General features: G+C 43.7%; 2 protein-coding genes across 3 annotated transcripts in view; both read right to left on the bottom strand.

Moving 5' to 3' along the window:
- The window catches only part of ANKDD1B (ankyrin repeat and death domain containing 1B), a 95,121-nt gene extending 86,701 nt beyond the window's left edge, over positions 1 to 8,420 (bottom strand). The window contains exon 1 of the mRNA XM_083151610.1: positions 8,237 to 8,420. Coding sequence (XP_083007736.1) covers positions 8,237 to 8,420 — 184 coding nt within the window. The remainder of the gene's footprint in view (positions 1 to 8,236) is intronic.
- An 8,991-nt stretch (positions 8,421 to 17,411) lies between these two features.
- Positions 17,412 to 26,071, bottom strand: part of POLK (DNA polymerase kappa) — a 79,474-nt gene continuing 70,814 nt past the window's right edge. For both annotated transcript variants that reach the window (XM_083151934.1, XM_083151935.1), the window contains 3 exons: positions 24,766 to 25,668; positions 21,598 to 21,640; positions 17,412 to 19,118 (listed from right to left, as the gene is read on the bottom strand). In XM_083151934.1, the coding sequence (XP_083008060.1) occupies positions 19,034 to 19,118; positions 21,598 to 21,640; positions 24,766 to 25,668 (1,031 nt within the window). In that variant the 3' untranslated portion in view covers positions 17,412 to 19,033. The remainder of the gene's footprint in view (positions 19,119 to 21,597; positions 21,641 to 24,765; positions 25,669 to 26,071) is intronic.

Genomic DNA, 26,071 nt, shown 5'->3' with positions numbered 1-26,071 from the left:
CTACGAGGGCCTTCTCCCATCCTTGTGTGCCCCCCACCACAGGGTATCCTCACATCCCCATGTGCCAGCCACCCACCTTTGGGCATCCTCAAGCCTCTGTGTTCCAGCCACCCACCCACCATGGGGCATCCTTGTGTGTCACCCACTCAACACTGGGCATCCCTATGTACCAGACATAATTCTGGGCATACCTGAATCCCTGTGTGCCACACTCACAGCAACTGACTTCCCTCTGTGCCCCACACACCACTGGCATGTCCACATACATGCATGCCAAACAGCTTCTGTACTGAACATTGTTTTCTCTCTGTACAGAGCATAATGTGTTTAATGCAGAATTTAAGTACAGATCACTCACATCACTGAATATATTTGTACTTTATGGAGCCCTCTACTAGTGTTCTCCCTGTAAATTATGGATGCATAGGTATTCTATATGTCCTCTTCCTATTCTAAGCCTCTCATCCCTAGGTATGTAGTTATTAGTCCCCTCCGTTTATGAAGTCCCCTGATCACTGGATATATGTGTATTGTACTTGTTCTGGCATAATATGTACTGGGCATTATGGTGTGTGGCATGTTGTGTAATGGGCATAACAGTGTGGCATAATGGTGTGCGTAATCCTAGCACAGTGTGTCCAAGTGGGTCTAGCTGGCGCAGTGTGTATAAGTGGCACTATTGTGTGGTGTAATGTAAAATGGTACTATTATGTGGTCATGCCCCTTCCCCACAAAGCCATGTCCTAAATTTTTGACACAGACCTTCGGCATGCACTGTACCTGTTTCAGGGTTGTCTTTTCTACAATATATCTATTTTGCTTTATGTTAGTTGGCCAATTAATACTTCCCCCTGACCCACAATAACCACAGTGAGGGGTGCCCAAATCTATGTTTGCTTACCCCCCAAAAATAGGCTACAGTTCTTAGAGCTCTGGCCATGCCCCCACAGCAAAAAAAAAATGTGATGTAGCCTTGCAGGAGTACCACGGTAGCAGATGTCCATTCTCCTCTACCTCCAGTGTTGGGAGGTATGTATGCAGCATATTGGACATTGCAGTGTGTGGCATTTTGTGTCTGGGGCATTGCGGTGTGTGGCATAATGTGTCAGGGGGATTACGGTGTGTAAAGGGCATTTTTCGGCTATTATGCATTTATTTTTTTTATTTTTTTAGTAGCTCTTCGGGCGGTTTATTTTGTCGCGAGTAGCTCCCGCCCCCAAAAAGGTTGGAGACCACTGGTCTATAGTATAGGCTGTTTCAAACATTTAAATAAGATAAGTGGTCAGGAAAAGGTTAAACATGCCATAATAAATAAATACACAGGCATAATAGAACCAGTACTGCACTTTCCAAGCTCACATTGCAGGGGCAAACGCAGAATTTTCAGAAGGGGATTTCCAGAGAGGGGCAGAGGAAAGCACGGAGATGGACACTGAGGCTGGTTTCACACACTCTGGCTCCTGCCGGACGGTGAAATCCCGCACGGCCAGGGAGCCGTGCCGCACACACTAGTTTAACATGGAAGGGATGGCCACAGCCCGGCAGCCGTCCCTTCTAGTGGTGGGATCCGGCTGCAGCCGTGCGGCCGGGTCGTGGCCGTCCCGTGTGAATGGACACAATAGTGTCCATTCACAACTAATGTGTGCGGCACGGCTCCCTGGCCGTGCGGGATTTCACCGTCTGGCAGGAGCCGGAGTGTGTGAAACCGCCCTTAGGTGACTCAGTATATGCCGGGTCAGTTAAAGTATTATAGATATACCAAATTTATATATATATATATATATATATATATATACAGTATATATATATATATATATATATATATATATATATATATATACACACACACAGTATATATATATATGTATATATATATATTCACATAACAGCAGTGTAGACCCCTGGGCATAGCAATGTATTGGGGCCCCTACCGATCCTCCAGCAGTAGGGGTGGGGGGTGCTATGAGTGTAAGCTTTCATGTCCCATGGATGGTAGGTGGTATTATATCAACCGCGTGTAGGGCCTGCATCAGTCATTTCCACTAATTACCCCTTTACTGCACAGATGGTGGGAGAAGGGGGCATTGGGCTGAATGAAGGGGCCCTGCTACATAACTTCCAGGGTGGTAGAGGATGTTTAATATGCAGAGGAGGGATGTATAGTGGAGTGGGATTATTATTCATAATTTTCTGGTGGGAGGACAGATTGCTTGACTGCAGATATCGGGGGGGGGGGGGGGGATCTTAGAATGCACACCCAATATACATGTGGTGCTATCATGCCGGGACTTGTAGTTTTGCAAAGAAAAACACGTGGTGCAGATGCACACTCCATATTATTAATCAATCAATCAATAACAGAGGTTCTTGGTATATCAATTGGCCAAGAAATATTTGCCCACCAACCAGCTTCACGGTAACCTCATTTCTGGTGGGTCCCTAATACTAAGTTTGGATCTGGGGCGCAGAACCCCAAAAAGGCCAGTATAAGCAATTCACCCCAGGGCAGCACACAAGTGAAAAAACTAAGCTAGAAGTGTGTTAATAAGAAAGTAGCAGAAGCTAGAGGTTAAAATGTGTAGTGCTAGAGAAAGTATAATATTAGTGAAAATTAAATAGTGCTAAATAAATGTTAGGGTGTGCCACCCCGAAAGCAACTCGGTTACAGCAACCTAAGGGGAGCCGCGCCCCAAATTCATCCCCAAGACTAGCAATAAGTGTCAATTTTTAGGTCTTACCTTCATTGTGCCTACAGTTTGCAGTCAGATATTCAGATCAGGTATTTGACTGCAGATATCTCCAGTTTCCGGAAATAGATTTATTCGATTTTAATGGAATTAGGCTGGTTTCACACACTCCGGCTCCTGCCGGACGGTGAAATCCAGCACGGCCAGGCAGCCGTGCCGCACACAGTAGTTGTGAATGGACACTATTGTGTCCATTCACACTGGAAGGCCACGACCCGGCCGCACGGTTGCAGCCGGATCCCGCCACTGGAAGGGACGGCTGCCGGGCAGTGGCCATCCCTTCTATGATAAACTAGTGTGTGCGGCACGGCTCCCTGGCCGTGCGGGATTTTACCGTCCGGCAGGAGCCGGAGTGTGTGAAACCAGCCTTAAAAACTAGAGAATCCCACCTACCAAATGGTATTGGGGACTAAGGGATCAGAGTCCAGGAGGCAGAGAAATCTGCCAACGAGAATATAAAACTACATACCAGGTGTGTGGAGCTGGAGCAGTAACCAGCTGCTGGAAGGCTGATATCTCTGGTTCTGGGAACAGTAGTGACAAGCTGCTTATGTCCATCAAAGGGGGAGAGTCCCAGCTTTTGGAATATATTCTCAGAAAAACTCTAAATCAGACAAAACCTGAAATATCTGACTGGGAAGAGCAATTAACACGCTTGGATGGGGACCACTGCTTTGAAGTCAGATATCTCCGGTTTCCCAGGCCCCATTTTTAAAATTCTTGTACCCATGGAAAGAGGGGACCTTCAGCTTTCAGTCTAGGGGCCTTAGATTCCTGGGGGGTTTCTGGGTACTCAGAAACCCCCCTGCATGCGCTACTGCATTCTCCCACTTCATGGTAAGGCTCCTGTCTCTTCTTCCTGGCAGCTACACTCTGGTCTATTGCGATGTTTGAGGGCTAAGATCCACACACACACACAGCAAACTTGGTAGAAGAAGCTGCTCCCACAGGACATCTGCTTCGTCCCTTACACTGATGTGGTGGCAGCTCTATTGATCATACTATATGCCAGTGCGATTTTCATAATTTAAGGCACTTGCCAAGAGGAGGGGGGTTTCTATGCAACCAGAACACCCCCCCCCCCCCCCCGCATTTGCCTATGAGAGCTGATATGCATAATTTCTGTGCAGCAGAAGAGAAGCAATCATGTACAGCACAATGGCAAAGTTGTCAGTACCGAGACACAGAATGACTAGCTGCCTGCATGGCTGGTGTTTCTTATTCATATTATGTGGCCTCCACACACCCTTAAGAACATCTAGTGCTGCTGATATCAGAAGACGAGCAGTAACGGTATGACAGCTACAAAGGTACTTATGTAGTATCTGGGTGCCCGATTTTGTGATTGTATGCCTTACCTTAAGGTATACAATCAGATGCAATTCTACGCGATTTTCGGCAAAATCGCATGGCGAGCGCAGCGAGCCCCGCTAGGGGACGCGGAAAACTAAATAAAATCAACTCTATGCCCACTTGGATAGTGGGAAAATGAACAGGACCATGTTAACATTGAATCCTATAGAAAATCGCATCGCATTGCATCGCATGCAATATCGCATGCGATTTCGATGCGATTTTCCGACCCGATCACAAAATCGGGCGCCCAGATACTACATAAGTACCGCTACAAATTATTGGGACGTGGCTTGGACCAAATATTTTTCCTGAAACTTGGAGCAACCCTAAAATGTATTAAATGTTTTTCCCGTCCTCATTAAATTGTTTAGCAGAGATAATCACAGTGACAAAAGGTATACGGGCCCTCATTCAGAGGTGGTTACAGGAACCATCACTGCTGCTTACATTATAGCAGCAGTGATAGCACTAATACCCTGTTACACTAGTGATAGCACTAATACGTTATTGCAGCTCCAGCAGCATTACTTGATCTGAGCTGCATCCAAGGACGCAGTAACAGAATCATCTGCAACTTGTGAGTGGTGGGCCCAGGTGCATAAGTATCATTCGGGCCGCACACCAGTGGAAGATGGGTACAAGCTACTGGTCTGGGCAGCAGTGGGCCTCTTAGTCCTCGGGGGACCAATGGTAGTTACGCCTCTGAACTGCAATACCATTGGTGGGCTGCATCAGGGCCGGATTAAATGGGGGGCAAAGGGGGTGAGTACCCCTGGGCCCCCTCTAGCTAGGGGCCCCCTCTTTTTGTCATGTATAAAAAACATTTTTTTTTTAGTGCTGCAGCTTCACCTATCTGCCAATGTGACAATCATTAATGGTGCTGAGCATCGGGTGCCAAGGCACACCAACTGCACAAGTGTGCAGTGCATTACTGGGAGTTGACTAAGTCCCATGAGACTTTGTACAGGAGGGGAGAGGCTGAGAGGTTTGTGCTGAGCTCTGATTGGTGGAGTTCATTTCATGCTTCTCAGGCCCATGAAGGACAGCAGCTGCAGCCTAGTCATGAGAGGGTTTTTAATCAGAGGCAGCACTGAGCCTGTGAGGTCTCCTACATAGATAGGTGCAGCGGGACAAACATAGGCTTATCATGTGGTATGTGTATATATATATATATATATATATATATATATATATTTTTGTCAGTATTGATTGACATTTGCGGTGCCCTATTACAGCATGGTCTGGTTGCCAGCTGTGCTGTTTGAGGCTTGGACTGACACTTTCAATGGGCGTGTTCCCTGTCCCGGCACGTTGTGGATTGACGTGATCGGAGGTATATATGCTGGGCCAGCACGCGTAGTAGCCACGCCCTCTGACGAAGTCTTACGACGAAACGCGTCAGGGCGTGGCCTACGACGTGCCCCCAGCTGATCTCCTCGCTGTCTCCTGTCTCCGGCTGTCTGTGACGTCCTCGATCGCGGCAGAGCAAACCAGCCCTGTGGTTACCTGAGAAACGTCTCTGGATGTCCGGTCCTGGTTCAGCGTGAGCAGTTTTGCCTTTGGTTTTATATCATATCGTGTGGTACCCAGTCCACAGAGTTGTATTTTATGGTACGGGTCTTTGACTCTTTTTACCGTGGAGTTTTTACCTTACTCCCAATAAATTTGTTTTACGTTATTGCACCATGAAGCGCCTTTTTCTACATTTTTCTTAGATATTGCTGCCTTTGTGGATTCCAGGGGCTTCCCGTTTTCCCTTCCCGCTTCTCAGAAAAAGTGCTCCACTGCTGATATTGGTGGTTTGGTGCCATTTGATACCCTTAATAGGGTTCTGGACAACTAGTATTAGAGGACTGTTCTAAGCGCATGGTCCTATATTTTCTTTCCAAAATATATATATATATATATATATATATATATATATATATATATATATATATATATATATCCCTGCAGTTATCCATTGACCCATTGAGTTTATACTGCCTTTACTCTGAGTACATACACACTGGCGATGTTGTCCAGTGTGTATGGTGCACGATGATGGGACAAAATAGCTGGGCTGGAAACCACTGAGTACATACACACTGAACGTTTTTCCCCATGCCCAGCCATTTTCCCCGAGGGTGGACGGCATTCCATAGCAGGAGGCTATGGAAAGCCGACCTCTCCGTCACTCATCTGCTGGTAATACCGGCAGAAGAGCGGCGTCCGGCAGCGATGATGCAGGAGCGTGCAGCAGCGCTCACCTTTCATCGCTGCCCCATACACAGTGGATGGCTTTCATGCTGAAAGCTGCTCAGACGATAAAACTGACCGGCTTTCACATAACAGTCGCCCAGTGTGTACGGTACTTTAGCTCTCTAGAAATATCAAATATGGTATTATCTGGGCTGCCGATTTTTTGATTGTATGCCTTAACTTAAGGCATACAATCAGATGCGATGCGATATCGCATCGCATACGACCATATCGCATGCGATGCGATGACCCGATTTTTCCATAGGATTCAATGTTAAAATGGACATTTTAACATGGAATTCAATGGGAAAAAGGGGTCCTTTTCATACCCCTACTATCCAAGTGGGCATGGAGTTGGATATAAACCTGTGGCGAGCGTAGCGAGCCACCGAGCCCGAAGCATGGCGAGTGAAGCGCACCCCGCGAGGGGACGGTATTCTGTGTCCGCTCGCCACGCTTCGGGCTCGGTGGCTCGCTACGCTCGCCACAGGTTTATATCTAACTCCATGCCCACATGAATAGTAGGGGTATGAAAAGGACCCCTTTTCCCATTGAATTCCATGTTAAAATGTCCATTTTAACATTGAATCCTATGGAAAAATCGGGTCATCGCATCGCATGCGATATGGTCGGATGCGATGCGATGCGATGGACCTGATTTCAAAATCGGCAGCCCAGTTAGTACATAAGTACCTCAAATATTTAGATTTTTTGTTAAATATAGAAATAAATATATCAAACTTTTTTACACTATTTTTAATATATTTCTGTTTTTTCCACATATATCCTAATACCCTTTACATACTTAACCCAAACTTATGGGATAAAATCTAATGCTGAGTACACACGGTGGGAATTTGGCTATTTTTTTCCCTTAGGATTTTGACTATATAGTAAAAATCGAAAGACAGCCAAAATAGCACAGTGTTACGGGGGCTTGCTATAGCGATGCATGGCCAGCGGCAACCGTATCGCAAGTAGAATCAGACTGCGCAGCACATTTTATTTCTACTAGATGGTAAGAAGGGTAATGATGCTCAATACAGGCTGGCTGTTTATCACTCTCCATTTTATCACTTTTGAAGCTTAGTACATCTGGCCCACTGTCTGCGAGCTAATCCACACCCAGGTACAGATATATATAGACACTCGTTATTGATTTATCAGTGGTTGGACACTTTGCATTTATATGCAACATGTACAATGTGAATACAATGAGATGTCACAAATATCTGGATCTATTCAAATAACTATATACAGAATAACTATTACGTTTCTACAGAACAAAATAACATTACATTCGGTTATTGTGTATGGCTGCCCCTAGGGCATTAGCATTGTTTCTCAGCAGAATTCTCTCTGTGAATACAATTCCAGGCACAGATTGTGGCCGCACAGGGGCACTACATGGGCAACATCACATCACATGCCCATTACAGTATATAGTGATTTTTAATATTGACTTATTCAGCGTATGGAATAAAAATGAGATACTGAGAATTGTACCAGTGAAATCATGCTGGGCCAATGGTCTGTATTAATGAATGGGGACTTAAAAAAAAAAAAAATATTATATATATATATAGATATATATATATATATACATCATTAACCCTTTGAGTGCCACGTGAATTTGTCAAAATAGGTGTGATAATACGCATCATAATGACCTGTAATGTTACCTTATATAAGAAATATAATTTTTTTTTTACACAACAGTTTTTATTTGAATATATATAACAAATGTGAGCGACGCCGGCATTTTAAGTGGATATTTTGCACATCTCTCACAGAGATGTTGGCACTGAAAGGGTTAATATACAATATTGTTTTGGGTAAATTGGGGACAGCAGGCGACTATGTTGTAATCACGTTCTCGGTCTGTAACTTACGTGTTTCGTTATTTTCCTCTGAGTGTTCCATGAAGGCTTTATTCCGGACATTCTGCACCAGCCCGGAGACTGTTCCAGAGACTGTACCAGAGACTAGTCCAAACATTTTCTGGGCACTGTTCCCCAAATCTGCCAGCACCACATTCCCATCTGCTCCCCTTTGGGAGCCCTCTTCTTCCCTCATCTTTCTTATTTGCAGACTTTAGTCCTCTTTTGCGGAGATAGCACTTTCCTGTATTATCCTCAATGAAACGTTGTCTTCTGCAACTCCCACCTGTCCCTCATGCAGACACCTATTTACTATGTGGAGCCTTCATTCAGCGACTGTGTTCTCTACCTCCTGCAGTACTGTACACATGAGATGACAGAGCGGGGCTGGCCTGTTGTTCAGGTCTTTCCTCCCTGCCCAGGTTTTCTTAGCACATAGTGCACAGGTATTTCTGTGTGTGAGATGGGAGTCCCCTGTAGGTATAACCGGTATACAGTGACTCATACAGGGAGGTATTCACGCTATATAAGGTTCATTTTAATTCTTCACAAAATGGTCAATAAGACCAAAGGCAAGACTAAAACACACAAAGCAAAGGATACAACAGGATAAGAGGAATCTTACCTTTCGCACACTCAGCACGTTTAAGTATTTGCTTATAATACAGCACAGGGCAGTACAGAGGGTGTAATGGTTAGCATTACTGCCTCACAGCACCGAGGTCATGGGTTCGATTCTCACCATGGCCCTAACAGTGCAGAGTTTGTATATTCTCCCTGTGCTTGCATGGGTTTCCCCCAGGTACTCCGGTTTCCTCCCACAATATACAAAATATACTGGTAGGTTAATTGGCTCCTAACAAAACTAACCCTAGAATGTCTGTGTGTGTGTGTGTGTGTGTGTGCAAATGTGGTAGAGAATATAGATTGCAAGCTCCACTGGGGCAGGGACTGATGTAAATGCTCAAAATATTCTCTTTAAAAATGCTGCGGAATATGTGTGCGCCATATAAGAAACTGTTAATAAATAAATAATAATATACTGTATGCCATTTTCTGATTCTAACAGGGATCACAATCTATTTGACACATAAAGAGTATATACAGTATACAACTGGGTAATACATCATTATATAACAAAATCTCAACGATTTAAATTGCAGCCGCAGCGTCCAGCATTCCAGAAAAGGATGGGTGTTGGTTATGGGTATCTGTTGGGTGCTACGCTCAACACAGGTTATTTTCTCCCTCTATGGGGCTCGTGGACCCCCACAAGGGAGAATAGCCCCTGTGAGTCAGGGATCGAGCACCGGCAGTCGGGATTCCGACGTCGGGATACTGACTGTCAGGGTCCGCATTGTTGGAGCATCATCGGGCACCCCAGCGATGTAAGGGCAGGTACAAATGGGGACTGGGATTGCTGGCCCTACCTTCAGAATCCATTGGACATTTTTGTATTTGCTGTGTATTACAATTATTTTCTGATTTTTTTTTTTCTGGAATCTGCCCCTGTTTGACTGATACAGGGGGCCAGGTGCAGTGCACATATACGTGTGGCCTGGCATTGTAGCGATTCCAATATACCACAGGCGCTATTGAGGTATTCGCTGGTAATAAAAGCTAAACTGATTTATGAGCAGCAGAATTTTCTTGAGGTGGCATATAAAGATTTCATATAGAATGAACCAAACACAATAATAAATGATAACTCTGTGACATTTAATAAAGCAGGGCTGAAATGGATCATAAAATCTCAACATTTAGTAAACATATAATAAATTCTGTCTGTCACTTAATTGGTTACCTGTATTCTACCGTATTCAATACAAAATACCCATAAACCAAACTACACCAACATACATATCTTCTCTTATATCAAAATATCTTCCAACCTGACCTCTACGCTCCTCCCAAGATCTGCGTCTCTCATCTGCACTCATTACTCGCTCCCATTCCCGACTGCAGGACTTCCTTCGGGCTGCACCCACTCTGTGGAATGTCCTCCCAAGCACAATAAGACTCTCCTCCAGTCTCCAAACCTACAGCATAAGCTTTACCTGAAAACTCATCTCTTCAGGCAAGCTTATCAAATTCCAGAACCAGTCACGGAACCTTGCATTCTGGTGGAATCGATGCAATAAAGAATACAGTATCTATCAATTATATACAGTATCAATGCCTATTTCCCTATAAAATTGTAAGCTTGCGAGCAGGGCCCTCCTACCTTTTTGACTGTCTGTAAATTCCCTGTTTGATGTATTACTGTCTCCTTTTGTAAAGCGCAATGGATTATGCTGCGCTATATAAGAAACTGTTAATAAAAATAAATATATACAGTATATATATATAAATATAAAAAAGCATCAATCTTGACAATTAATAAATGTTATTATAACTAGAATGAAGAGTACTTGGGGCAGGATGGACGGTGTAATGGTTAGCATTACTGCCTTACAGCGCTGAGGTAATGGAGTTTGTATATTATCCCTTTGGTCGCGTGGGTTTACTCCGGGTACTCAAATTTCCTCCCACAATTAAAAAATATACTGGTAGGTTAATTGGCTTCCAACAAAATTAATCCAAGACATGTACATGTTGTAGGGAATATAGAGTGTAAGCTCCAAGGGTGCCGAACGGGTTCCCGACAGTCGCTTACCCGACTGTCAAAACGCAGACAGCTGGGTGCCCGACGGCCACCCGCTATTTTCCCACGTGGGGGTCCATGACCCCCATAGAGGGAGAATAGAATAGGTGGCTCGTGTAGCGAGCCACTTTGCCCGCAGCACGGCGAGCCCGCAAGGGGCTTTTTTGCGCTCGCCATGCTGTCTGACTCCGGGCAATCGGGATTTCGACGTCGGGATAATGACTGTTGGGATCCCGACTGTCGGAGTCCCATACCACACCCAAGCTCCACTGGGGCTGATGTTAATGTTCAATAATTCTCTGCTGCGGAATGTGTGTGTGCTATGCTAATAATTATATAGTCATTTTATGCACATATATAAAAAACAGCAAACTGAAAAAGAGATGGTTCGAATTCTTAATCGCTTGACACAATGGGCGATTTTGTGCTGAAAGCAGCTCACTTATCGTTTTAGCTGTTTTCAGATGAAAAAGCCACCCTGTATCGGTGAGCACGGATGTGCACTCCCGCATCATCACCGGCTGCTGCCGCTCATCTGCTACTATGGAAAGCCGTTCACCCCATGGAAAAATCGATAAGACGTGTGAAATCAGAAACTCAGAGGTACTTGTGTATTATCATGGCGCCGATCGCATCACATACCACTAAATAAGGTATGCGATTTTCGCGTCAAAATCGCATGCCAGTGAATGATTTGTAATTGTACAAGCACCCTGATGGGTGCATACAATGTTAAATGCCCCCCCCCCCCCCCCACACTGTCAACGCGACCCCCACTATGAATGCCAACCCAAAGCATGGCGAGCGCAGCGAGCCCACGAGGGGCGGCGGTTCGCGTCCTCCGACCTTTTCATACCCCCACTATCCAGTTGATTTTAGATAGTGTGGCAAGCGCAGCGAGCCACCAAGCCGGAAGCGTGGCGAGCCCCGGGAGGGGATGCAGAATACGAGCCCGAGCCGGAAGCGTGGCGAGCACAGCGAGCCCACGAGGGGCCGCAAAATACATGTAAAGTCATCCGCGTCCCCTCCTCCTCCCCCTACCCCCCTCAGGGGAGACCCAGCCTGGGCTGAAGCCTGGGGCTATATCCGCCACCCACAGGCCAGCTGATGTTATTATAATTAAAACAAAATGAAAGCATTGGTGGACAGTGGAAGCAGCAGCCTCGGATTTTCTCCTGTCTGAGGCTGCTGCGCTGCTGGGGAGGGAGTAGGGCGGAAGTAGGGGAGCTGCTGCTGCTACTGCTGCCGGATGGAAGGAGGGAGAGCCCTGCGAAGTCTCCCAGCTTCGTGCGCTCCTCCTGATGACCCGCTGATGTATTGTTTAATGCATTTCGTAATTGCTATTTTGTTACTTCTTGTTATTTTATATGGCTTCGGCTAGTAATTACGCATCTCTCTTATACCGACCACTTTCACACTAATCCCGGGTCATCCATTACACAGAGGGTGGCCTGGGTTTAACCCTACTTACAAACTTGGTTGCATTGCTGGGTTGGTTGACCTGGGTTACTGGGTGCGGTGCTTTCAGACCCCCACTTTAACCAGTGTCAACCCAGCAGCAACCCAGCAATTACCCAGGTTATTTTTGCAATCTGAAATGGGTAGCATTCTCTTTGTCTAAAATGCTCACACTATTATTTTACACTTACACCATATGCGTGTTTATGACTGTTTGTTCAATTACTTCTAATAAAGGATCTAAAAAAAAGTTAAAAGATAAGTAGTGATTGCTGCAGAAAACAAAATACATTACAAACATGCAAACTAAAGCGACTTATTTTCATTATTAAACAATTTTCTTTGCTTTCATAAATAACTTTCAGAAAATTTAATATTACAGAAATGTAATTTGTAAAATGGATTTACTGTAGCACAAGTCTCATTTATTACCGGCACATTTCGATTAGATACTGTATAGCTAGGGGAACATTCTCAGACATGGAGCTAGATATAAATGAACAAAATAGTGTTGATAATTGCACATTCACAACCATCTAAAATTTGTTGTGTGTAACCGCGGCACACCCAAGTTTACCAAATGAAATGGCGCTCGGCATGCTTCTGGCTCGGTGTCTCGCTGCGCTTGGCACACTATTTTATTCTCCCTCCATGCCCTAGTGGATGGTAGGGCATGAAATACCGCCTGTCGGCACAAGTCGGCTCAAAGGACAGTGAAAAACCCCATATCGAGTTTTTGACTGTCGACCTAGCCTATGTCAACCTAATGCATGTGTCGACCTAACCCCATGTCAACCTTGATGCATGTCAAGCTATAGTGGTCGACCCAATGCATGTTGACCTTAGTGCTGTGGATTTAACCTTATACCCATGGTAGCATGCATCGTTAGCGATATAGTGCGTACACACTGGACGATATACAGGAAAATGTCGTTATGACTGGTTGTCATCGTTCAGAACATTTAAAATATCACCCAGTGTGTATGCACCTTAAATGACAATATCAGCCTCCATTGTTTGTATAGGTAAACCTCACACATTTACTTTAAACCAGTGGTTCCCAAACTGGGTGCAGCAGGGGTGCTATAGGTTCGTGGTCCAGAATCAAATCAAATTATTCCAGTGCTGTTGGCTGCTAATCATAAAAATGTGACAAACTGAAGACACTCCTGTCCCCCACCCAGGGCAGCCGAGAGGTATGCCGGTCCCCGATAAAATATTGGGGGCATGGCCTAATCACGGAAGGTGGCCATCTCCCATGATTAAGCCACACCCCCAAAATGTTGTCAGGGAAGGTGTGTGTGACGTCAGTGCTGGTCTCACAGTTGTGGAAGGGTCAGAGTTACGCATACTTGCACAGACTGGGAATTCATTCCATGATGACTGCGTTGCAAATGGACTTGCAGATCAGCAATCCATTCACAAGTCTTTTGCAGGCTTGATCCGGGTGAAATTTAACTCTGTTTGGGTGGCAGCTAGCTGATCACAGGCCTCTGAAAATTGCAAAATATTGCCGGCTGTGGCATTACCATGCTGGCTGGTTGGGACCGGTGCTGGTTCTTGAAATACGGGGGACCCCTACTCGTTTTGTCTCCCATATTTTGGGAACCAGGACTGGCCCTTAAGCCTGGTACTGGTTTAAAAAAAAAAAAAAAAAATGAGGGGCCCTATTTCTTTTGCCCCATGATTTTTATAAAATCAGGACCGGCTCTTTGAGCCAGGGGCTAGTTATGCTCAGGAGGGGGAACCCCACACAGTTTAAAAAAAAAAAAAAAAAAAAAAAACACAAATGACCATGTCTCAAAAATCGTACATTTTCATGAATAAAAATTGCACCATATCGCATTTTTTTTGCCACGAATTCGCATCTCATTAAATAGTCAAATTTTTTTTTTAAAAATCCAGAGTTTCCAAAATGCGATAAAGTGCGATTTTAGAACCTTACTGAAAATTGCATCCCATTAAATGTCCCCCTATATTTCCTATAGAAGGTAAACATTACAGGTCATTATGATGAATAGAAAGGTTTGCTTGGCAATTTTCACACCTACTTTGACAAATTCACTTTGCACTCAATGGGTTAAGTTTAAATCAGGCCTGGAGAACATAAAAATCCATCTATCCTACATGCAAAACATGTTGTTTTATAAATAATGCATGAGCTCCATGTGACTCTGCAGTGCCGGTGTGTTTTTGCAACCTTTTCCATTAGCATGGGTCTTTTTTTTTGCAAAGTGGAACAAATATGACACACTAGCAGCTACTGCTGATTAAAATTATTAACAGCATGCTTATATGTGTTGTGTGACTGCGTCTGGAAATGTAACGTTACAGTGTTTCCCAGAAGCTGCCAGTGCATCCTATTCACTCTGTTTTGCAAATAAAATACATTGTAATGGAAAAAGTGGCAAATACGATGCCGACGCCAAGTGCGGTTTAATATGAAAGGTAAGCTAGATGTATGTGGGCACATCTGAATGCTTGGCCCATGGTTAATCCCTTCTTTGAGCTGTTAAATTTAACACTTTGTTGAGTCTTTATTAAGCAAATATAAAAAGAGACAAAACAATATACAGTATACTGTGCAATTTTTTATTTTAATATAAATATATCAAATTATAACATTCTATTAAAATAATTATTTCTATGTGACTTGCTTTATTTTAGTAATAAATACATAACATAATGGTACAGGCTTTACAAATTCCTGCCACACATCAGCATACAGATCACACTTACTGATTACCGATGTCTTTGAACAGGTAGCACGTTGCTGAAAATGTAGACACATGGAACATGCAATTAACTGGCACCAGGAAAAGGACCATTAGTCTCTAGGTCTGTGTGTGATGCGCAGATGAAAACTATTAGAAGTTTACATTCAGTACAGTACACAGACTAGAAATTATTGGTCTCAATGACGAACTGTGGTCCCGAATAAGATTTGCAAGCAACTGGGCAAAACCATGCTGTATGCTGTACCAGTGTGTGCCATCTATATACCTGTGAACGGCGTCCTTTACGGGTATTTTACACCGGCTGTGCAACACATCCTTCTATATGTATGGGCAATCTGAATGCCCATACAGCCGCTGCAGTTGCCACCGGTGATTGATAGCCCAGTTGTGAGGTCATTCCCAGTGGATCAGGCAGAGTTTATGGCGAACACACAGCCCGATCCATTTGTAGATATAGCTGCAGATAGATCTACTAGTGTGTACCCAGCTTGATATTTGGGTGGGGTGTGCTTAAACTGAAATCTTAATTGCTGTGTGAAATTAAAGCTGTCTAACATGTGTGGGCTACATGCAAAAGCAGCCATTATTTACCCTGCACAGAAAAATTATAAATGTATTTGCTTCCCTTACATGGCAACATGGTTTGCTCCAGACAGGAAGTTCCTTGTTTTTTTTTGCCTTACATACAAATCAGAATCAAGACCCTGTGTGCGCTGTTCATGTGGCACATATTAAAGGTGCAGTACTGACCAAAATGCAACAAGTTTTGTCCTGAGCAGAGTTATTGGTGCTACACTAAAGGTGGCCATACACACGCAGATTTATCTGCAGATCTGTCTGGTTGGAACAAAAACATGGTTATGGATGAGAGCAAATGAGAGTTGACCATTTGCTTGGAAATGCTGGAAAACTGACAAACTGTCACTCATCCATATCCATGTTTTTGTTCCAACCAACCAGATCTGAAGATAAATCTTACTAGTGTATGGGCACCTTTACAGTACACACACACTTAGGACACACTAAAAGCACACACATTTAGGTCACACTAACAGCATACACATTTAGGCATATAGTTCAATTAGGCTTTGCCTGCTGAGAAGCAATAGCAGTCTACATGTTCACTGTCATTTTCTGTTACATCTGAACAAGGCTGTCCTTCATATGGCTAAATTAGATTTCATGGTAAAGAACAGACATGTACATTCTCCTCCCTGAACCTATAGAAACCAATGTTCTCTATAAAAGGACATGAATCAGATCCATTTACTCACACGCAGAAGTAAGCAGTTTAAGAGAATCTACGGTACCGATACTTTAATAATTGCACACAAATGAAATGATAAAATAATGCAAATCTTTTCTTGTATGATAAACTAAAAGGTCCCTTTATGTGGCTCAGTTACTTCTGTGGGAAGTTCTCATACGACCCTCTAACGAGGACAATTATATAGCAGCCTTCACCGGTAATAAAAAATATATATACAGTGAATCAATGTGATGGAAAGGTCCCGTTAATTACTCACATACTGTATGGCATTAGGGCCCTTATTCAGATCTGATCACAGTACAAATTTGTTCTCAGAATGGGCAAAACCATGTGCACTGCAGGTGGGGCAGATGTAACATGTGCAGAGAGTTAAGGCCCCCATACATTAGGCCGACTTGTCCTAGGGACAAGTCGGACCCAATTTACCTGCGAGCCGCCCGGCAGCTCCCCGGGAGGCTCACATACAATTTGGCACTTGATGTGCCATTTTTTTACATGGGATAAATCGCATGCGAGGAGTAGTGGGGGAGGAAGCGGCGGCCAGCGGTGGTGGGGGCGGGCAGCGGTGGTGGGGGCGGGCAGCGGCGGGCAGCGGTGGTGGGGGCGGGCAGCGGCGGCCAGCGGTGGTGGGGGCGGGCGGCGGGTGCGGTGAGCGCTGCTGACCTGGCCGGGCAGTGTACTTACACATAGCAGCAGCGGGGACGGGACGCGTAGTGGCGGCTATTAGATTTTTAAAATATTTGTCAAATGACCGGCCGCTCTCTGATTGGCCGGAGAGCTCTCAGCCAATCAGAGAGCGTCCGGTCATTTGACAAGTATTTTAAAAATATAATAGCCGCCACTGCGCTGCCCGTCCCCGCTGCTGCTATGTATGAATGGGCAGCCTGTGATTGGCTGAGCGCTCTCTCAGCCAATTGCTGACTGGCTGAGAGAGCGCTCAGCCAATCACAGGCCGCCATTCATTGTATGGGCTTTTTTTTTTATTCCGTACTGACAGCTCCCGCCGGCTTCCCCTGCCCGGCTCTATGCCGCCTGTGTCCCCCGCAGCGTCCCCAGCCCCCCCTGCTCCCTCTACCGCCGCGCCGCCCCACTAGGTCCCAAGTCGGGTGGTCGGACGTGCAGCAGATCCAACCACCCGACGCAGATCCAATGCGCACGGGACCGCGCATCGGATCTGAGAGGACATCAAAACTAGCCGATTTTGGTCCGATTTCGGTCCGATTTCGGCCAGATCCGACTGATCTGGCTGAAATCTGACTAAAATCGGCTAGTGTATGGGGGCCTTTAGATTTGGGTGGGGTGTATTGAAACGGAAATCTAAATTACCGTGTAAAAATAATGCAGTCAGTATTTACCCTGCACAGAAACAAAATAACTCAGGACACATCTAACTCTATGCACATGATACATCTGCCCCACCTGCAGTACACATGGTTTTGCCCATTTTGAGAACAAATTTGTACTGCGATCAGATCTGAATAAGGGCCTAGAAGTAGACACCTATGACTACATTGCCCATAGCAACTGCCCCACAGATGCGCTCGTTAGTGGGCAAGAATACATAAATGAATGTTCAAATGTAATCAACTGTATGCCAGTAGTATACTTCACATTACCTTTACCACAATCATAATAACATTTCTGGTCACACAGCCAAGTCTGGAGTAGTGGGTAACTTTGTGTCATCTCTACTGACTTGCTTGTCGGTGTATTATATTGTCATGTGAAATTATACTGTACAATGTATTTGCAGAAACAAAAAATAAATATATACATATAAATAGAAGTGCTACTATCACTGCCCCTGCTTGGCATGACATAGCCGCGCTACACAGAACCACTTCAAAAACATTCTTCATTCATCATAAAGAGAACTTCTCATTTAAGTCACACGTATTAGAATAAAATGTTCTGTGTAAAACAGAACTTATACAACTGATTTAAATTAGCAAATAAATATTATTAAAATGACAGTACCACGCTGACATAGACGTGGACAACACAATCTAGAAGTATTAATACAATAGGTGAAGTGCAAAAGTGCTGCTTTTCTCGATACCACGATATGCCAGGAATGGTAGAAGTTTCCAGATGAAAACCAATTTCCAATTCTAAAAAAAATGTCTTCCATTTTTAATTCTGGTCATCATAACTAAGGTTCCAACAAAATGGAGGCCGTGTTCTTTTCCATCCCCTTCCAACAGGGAGGCGGAATAGGACTTAGCTTTAATGTCTATAGCAATATATCTCAGCTATAGTTACTAATATAGGGCACACAATTATCTCTATGCTTGCAGCATTGCGCTCTGTCCAGACTCTATATATATCATATCAGACTCTATATATATCAGGCCTGGGCAACCTGTGGCTCGCCAGCTGTTGTGAAAAAGTCCCAGCATGCCTTGCCACAGTTTTGGTATTCAACATTCTCAACAGCTGGAGAGCCACAGGTTGGCCAGGCCTGGTATATATCTTCCATACGGACCTCACCCCACATTGAGGTAATGACATCAGCAGCTGACCCATCACTTCCGAAAATCTTGTCAAATTAAATAAAACCGATATAAATAAGTTGTATAATGAAAAGTAATTTCAGAAGAAACCAAAGAAAAAGAAAAAAAAATAGCCATGGCTTCCTTTGTGATCTAAGCTGTGAGATCTCAAATTGTACGGACACCTGTAATTTATATTTTAAAATATTATTTAAAAAATTTGTCAATGGTGTTGCAGGATCGGCTTGTTTTGGCTTTCTTAGAAGCTGGGTTCTGCTGTGTGGTTCCTGGCCTGTAACAAGAGCAAAACAGGAATAAAAGCCTGCATTATTAATACAAAATGGCCGACTTGCTTCTGAAACATGAATGTGGTTAGTCTGAATTCTGACACATCTTATATTATATTATATCTTATATTCCATATTCTTATATTATATTATATCTTATATTCCATATTCTTATATTTCTGAATGAAAATAAACACAGCCTCTGAATTAAACACATATAACAAGATGAAGCTGGTATGTGTAAATGATTGGTTAGCCTTCCAATTGAGTCATTAATATTGTGTCTTAGATCCTTATACTTCATCTAAGCCAAATAAATACAGTGAGGGAAATGAACTAAGATGGGAGTTCTATTGAAGATGGGACGTTGTCTATAGCAACCAATCAGATCCCATCTGTTATCTTCTAGAAGGGGCTAAATAAACAAGATGCGTATTCTAATTGGTTGCCCATAGCAACATCTCATTTGAAATAGAAGTCCTATATTAGTGAAATTACCCCAATGACCCTACAAACCTCTTAAGGTGTTGTGCCTTCCCTAAACAGTCACAGGCTCTTATAAGCAGCAAGCTGAGATCTTGAAAATACAGACATTGGTCTGCTGCAAGTCAGTGGATGGGAAGGGGGCTTTAAAAGCTAAATGCTTCCAGGCTGAAGGATTTTTCATTTTTATTTAATGGAGCTGGATTATACACCATACACCATCACCATACACCTCCTAACACTGGAGCATCAAAACCACAACAGGAGACGGGGCTACTGCATGGTGGGTGTGTGGGCAGATAGCAAAGTGTGTTTGTGTGTGTGTGTGTGTGTGTGTGTGTGTGTGTGTGTGTGTGGGGGGGGGGGGGGGGGGGTTGTGCACAGGAACGAGCAGCAAAACTGGATATTGTGCTGTGCAAATGCACGGGAAGAGAGTGGGGTTGAACACGGATACAGAGCCCTCAAATCCGGAATATCTCCTTTGTATCAGAGCAGTGGGGAGGTATCTAATTATTTGTAGATTTAATAGTAAAAATGAAATCAAAGAGGTACAATAAACCTAACATGGATAACACAGAAAACATAGCCACAGGAGCGTGACCGCGAAATGTTTGCAAGAAGAAAAGGAGATTTGTTTGCTAAATGGTGTAATACATGATAGGCACACCCCTGAGTGTATGTATGGGAAAGGCCAAGCTACAGTCCTGGCTAACACTCCCAGCATCCCACAGCTTAGGGCAGATATATTAGGCCTGGTGAAGAGATAAAGTGGAGATAACGTATCAGCCAATCAACACCTGTCATTTTTCTAACACAGCTGATTGGCTGGTGCATTATCTCCTTCTACTTTATCTCCACTTTCTCTCTCCACCAGGCTTAATACATCTTCCCCAGTATTTGTTATTAAGGGCTCTGGTTGCATGTTGACAGGGTCAGTAATGGCAAGTTATTACACACAGACATATGCAAATATGTAACTGGGGGCAAAATCCAGAGAAGCCCCTAAAAGGTCATCATGTCTAGGTTACCAAAAGCCCCAGAGCAAATACAATTTTTCATTAAATTGCACAAGGTCAATACTTGCAAAAGGTTGACATGAGTGTTTCTCTTTGTGTTATGCCGACACCTTAGGACATGGCCCCACAAGTTGTGTAGCGCTGCACTCGCCATGCTACAGGCCGGGGGTGTCTCGCACCACTACTGCAGTGCTCGGCACACTTTGCCGTTCCCAATCGGAATCCAAGTGGATGGTAAAGTATGAAAAAGTGCAAATAAATCCCATCACACCTTTCCATATGTCGACCATTGTTGTGTCGACTTTTCCACGATTGACCTAGGCCAGGCTTTCCCAGCCACGGCCCAGTGCAGGTTTTGTAGATATCCAGGCTTGAGCACAGGTGATGTAATTAGTGCCTGAGTGATTCTGATGAAACCATCTGCGCTGAAGCCTGGATATCACTAAAACCTGCACTGTTGGTGTGCCTTGAGGACCGTGGTTGGGAATGCCTGACCTAGACCTTGCCTTTCAGCCATCCGGATACCTTTTAGACACCCCCTTATGAATAATTAAGCAATTGGAGGTATCCAATGAACAATTAGTGCGGAATTTTGCATTCCTGTCCTCCTTCGCTACCCCAACAATGCCAGTACGCTGCAGTGAGTGTGAGATTGCTTGTTATGTATGAGATCTCCATCATGGGGCATTTACTCCCATGTAACGTGCAGAGTGTGTTAGATTTGGGTGGGGTGCGTCCAAACTCAAATATAATATTGCAGTGTAATAATAAAGCATTGTGAGGTACAAGCGCCCATTGCAGTGCAACATGATATGTCCAGGTACAGTGTTTTACTGCCACCTAAGATTCAGGCCCCTGATTGGTTGCTGATTCTATACTACATATGTGGACACTGCAACAAGCGATCAAATCAGAGTAGAAAACGATCTACAAACAAAGCAGTAATATAATCTTTCTGAGGCAGATTTTAACTTTTTAATCCCACCTTTTTGTCCGGGCTGTGGATTTACTGCTTACATTTTTTCTCCCTGTTGGTTATAAAAAGAAAGATCTATTGTAACTGGTATACAACAAACGGAACCTAAATAAAACTCTAAATACTGTGAATGATTGCGACAGTCACAAGAACCCCTTGTTGTAGTGACATACTGGTAGTTATTTCTTAGCCAGACAGGTCTCCTTTGTATGAACATGTCCAGCCTGTCCTCTCTGTTACCCTAGTAAATATATTACTTTTATTACTGTATACTGCGTGCAGAGGGAAAATAATTTGTTTTCATTAATCTTATATAAAACGTATTTGCCTGTATGCAATTTTGTAGGTGGAAAACTGCTGGTTGGTGTCCTTGGTACATTTGTCATTTAGGTCAGAGGTATGCAGTCATTGGGGAGAATTCAATTCATTGCAATGTTCCACCGGACGATGATCACATGTGCACATATTAGTCATACTCAGTAGGCTCAACCTCGGGATACCATCACTAGGTCTATAGCATTAGGTCGACATGCATTATGGTCGACATGGGGTTTTCTCACTTTTTCAGCCGACATGTGCCGACAGGCGGTATTTCATGCCCTACCACTCACTAGGCCGTGGTGCCAGAATAAAGTAGTGTGCCGCGTGACACTGCGCCCGAAGCATGGCGAGTGCAGCGAGCCATGTGAGGGGACGCGGTGCTACGTTTCAGTGTCATAGGAGTTGTACATGTGTAAAAAAAAAAACTTTTTAGTGCACATGAAAACATCTGCAGTGAGGCTGGCTGGGGATTTAACTGGGGGCGGTACCATCGTAACACCATCTAACGATTACCATTCAATGGTGAAAAACCATCGGAACACTGCCAATGATTGGTAAAAACACTACTGCATGACACCATCACCAACAGGACAGGTTTTACCAGCAGACTGAGGTCCAGATGCAGCAAGCTTCAAACAGTGATAAAGTGGAGTGAGAAACAACCAGCCAATTAGCTCCTACCTGTCATTTTTCAAACCCAGCCTGTAACATGACAGGGTAAGAGCTGATTGGCTGGTTGTTTATCACTCTTCAATTTATCACTTTTTGATTCTTGATACATCTGGCCCTTAATGGCTTTCCATAGCCTCCTATGGAAAGCAGCTCAAAGTGGCGAAAATCACTGGCCAGGGGGGAAATTGCTCAGTGTGTTTGGAACTTTACTGTATTCACTTCCTTTCCTGGCTTACGGAGCAAACCATTTTTAATTTTATGCAAAGCTCTGTTACCTTTGCTTGTGTCTGGGGAAACCTTCCCTCTCTGCCACAATAGGGAAACCCTGCTGCCGGATCAGGAATTTGCCATCAAGGTAACTCTGACATGTACCACATACTCTACAGTCTACACACTTGTCATACCGGGGTATGAAAAGCTTCGGTCTAGTGCAAGTCAGACAATAGAAGCAACTACGTTATTGGTTTCCATGCCTCGTGCACACTTGTATCTAAACACAACTTCCGCCAAGAGGATGAGCAAATTCAGCTACAGCACACTATATGCCCCTGGACAAGCCATGCTGGGACACAGAGTATTCTGCAAGCACAAACAGTGGTTACCAACACATTCTTCACTGCAGGAAATGTGTGCGACACAAAAGAATGATTGCTTTCTGCAGATACGCTCTTCTGTATAATTTATGGTTTCGAACATTTCAAGTTAAAAAATACAGCTGAACATAAATGAAAAGCAACAGTCCAAACTAGTATTAATCAAAGCACGGCATTCCCAATTTACATTTACAGGGATATGGGGGATCGATCATACAGACCCCCAGGTCATTACGCAGAAAGGTGGAACGTACGTATTCTTCCCAGTTCTGAATATCAGTCACTCACGTGTTCCTATGCCTGGGGAATACAGATGAATCCGCACTGCAATTTGTTACAGTGAAGACGTGTTATGTGTTATACAACGTGCAAAGGAAGATGGAAAGCGAAAATATGTTTTCCCCCACTGTAAGTAACTCTCATTGGCACTTCCAAGTCCATTAAAAGATCAGAGAATTGGTTCATTAACCGACATCCTGGCCACTCTGATCTGCAGAGAACCGGCACATACAGGAAACATTATCTTAGGCTTCTAATAACCACTTGAAATTCTGAGTGAATTAATAATATTTATTAAATAATGAAGATCGAAATGGTAACATTTGCTAAAATGACTTTTTAACAAAACAAGTAAAAAAAATGTGCCTGAATGCAGCTTGTGTATCTACCTTTATAGACACGCAAAAGTAGGGTTACCACCACCCATCCGGGATTACTCCGGACAGTCCGGTAATGAAGGCTGGCATCCGCAGGGGTGGCGTTCACGGACTATACAATGTCCAGGAATAGGCAGCTAGGAGCTGCCTATTGCCATATATTGTATAGTCCGGGAACGCCACCCCTCCGGACGCCGGCCTTAATTACCAGACTGTCCTGGATGGGTGGTAACCCTACGCAAAAGGGGGTGAGGCCTCACAGGATAGGGGGTGGGGCCTTGTGTGTTAGATGATGGGATTTCACATCCCAAACCCTTATTTTAGTAGCTGCAGGGGTCCGTGAGCAGCAGCAACCCCCCCCCCCCCCCGTGCAGACTCCTACACATGAAGTTGTTGTACCGGAGCACAGGATTTCTCTGGGCAGCCCTGCTTATGACGGACACCATAAAACTGTATGTATCAATCTGAATAAGTGGCATAAATGGGCAAATGAAGCATAGGCCACTGTATCATGGATGGAGGAGTCTACTATTTCAACCATAAATGCAGAAAACGATTTAGTCATTTGGACAATGCCAATATTAAACACATTTCTCCTTTAATATAATATACAAACAATAGGGATAAGTAGTCAATGGCGCAAAGGAGATGATACTTAGATTTCTTCAATTTGGGCTTTTTCTTTTCTTGTAAGATGTTATTTTATAATAATCATAACATCTTACAAGAAAAGAAAAAGCCCAAATTGAAGAAATCTAAGTATCATCTCCTTTGTGCCATTGACTACTTATCCCTATTGTTTGTATATTATATTGTTGAAGTAAAGGTGTATCTTCAGGGATAGTCATCTTAGGCAGCATTGCGCCTCGCACCAACTGTCATTCTTGTTGTTCTATTGTAACATTTCTCCTTTACTCCTGTGTTAAAGCACTCACCATTTTGCTGAATATTTTTGATTGTGTTATTTGTACCCTTGTTTGCGGTGTCCCCTTTGAGCTCTTCTAGTATCCCTTTGTTGAGACAAACATCGACATGTCGGTTAAAAGCTGCAAGGTCTGTTGTATCCTGCTGCATATTGCACACTGGGCATATCAGAGTGGAATCTCCCAGAGACAATGCTGGACTTGGCAGTGTTGTGGCGTTACCATCAGGACCTTTAATTCCGTCATGACTTCTTAAACTATTGTTTTCTAAAGCGCTGTCAGATGTTAGGTCATCATTATAAATACTCTGGCTCATCTTTAAGTCTTGTTTGCTTATTATTGTGTTTTTGTCGATAACAAAGTCTTCCAAGTCATCACCCGGTGCTATAGTCACCATTTTGTTTTTAAGATTGTTCTTGTGGTCATCATTACCAAGGTCTGCACAAGACACTTCATTAGTTCCAGCCAGTAAGTCTTTACATTTGTTTGAGGTTTCAACACCACTGGAAGGGGGTGACTTACTTAAACACATGTCGATATGCTTATTGAAACCTAACAAATCCCAATCACTTTGCTTCATCATGCAAATTGGACATGTGAAATCTGGTTCCTGGCAAAGATCGTCTACCTTGGACTCTTCTTCTCGCTCCTGGTATGAGACAGGAGTGGTGATTGGCTCTGTGCTGGTGACCTCACAGCTTGTGGAACCTTCATGCACCCCCAGCTGCCGAGCTGCCCGCTTCTGATTGAAGAAACTCTCTCTCTGAGGAGCAGGGGCCTGCGTTGCTTGGTTGGCTGTGTCTGGCTTCTCCAATAAGCACGTCCTTTCTGGTGGCTTACTTGAACACAGGAAGCTAGTTATACTTTTCTGATGCAATTTGTCATCTTCAGACAGGAATCCTGAAACTCTCACACCTTCAAACATTAAAATAAAAAGAACCATAATTACAACAAATAAAGGACAAACTATATGAGGAGTAATGTATTCTATGATGTGAAAGGTAATTACAGGACCTTTTGTCTGTAACAATATTTTTTTTACATATCTTTGATGTCTCAGGTTAGAGATTTACCCCTGATGAAGTCCCGGCTATAAGATGAAATGCGTTGGATTTTTAAAAAACACTTCTGAACAATACAAGAATTTGAAGAGACTGAAGCATGAAATGTTATGATGCACTGGACTGTGTATATGATGCACTGGAGTGTGTATATGATGCACTGGAGTGTGCTTCTCCATTTTAATAAATAGTATACTATTTAATATATGTCAAAATGGATAAACATGGCATGATGATAAAGAGAGATAAACGTCCAG

This window comes from Crinia signifera, chromosome 1 (genome assembly GCF_055691185.1).
Source record: "Crinia signifera chromosome 1, ASM5569118v1, whole genome shotgun sequence".
Classification (NCBI taxonomy): Eukaryota; Metazoa; Chordata; class Amphibia; order Anura; family Myobatrachidae; genus Crinia; species Crinia signifera.
This window is presented reverse-complemented; position numbering and strand designations above follow the sequence as displayed.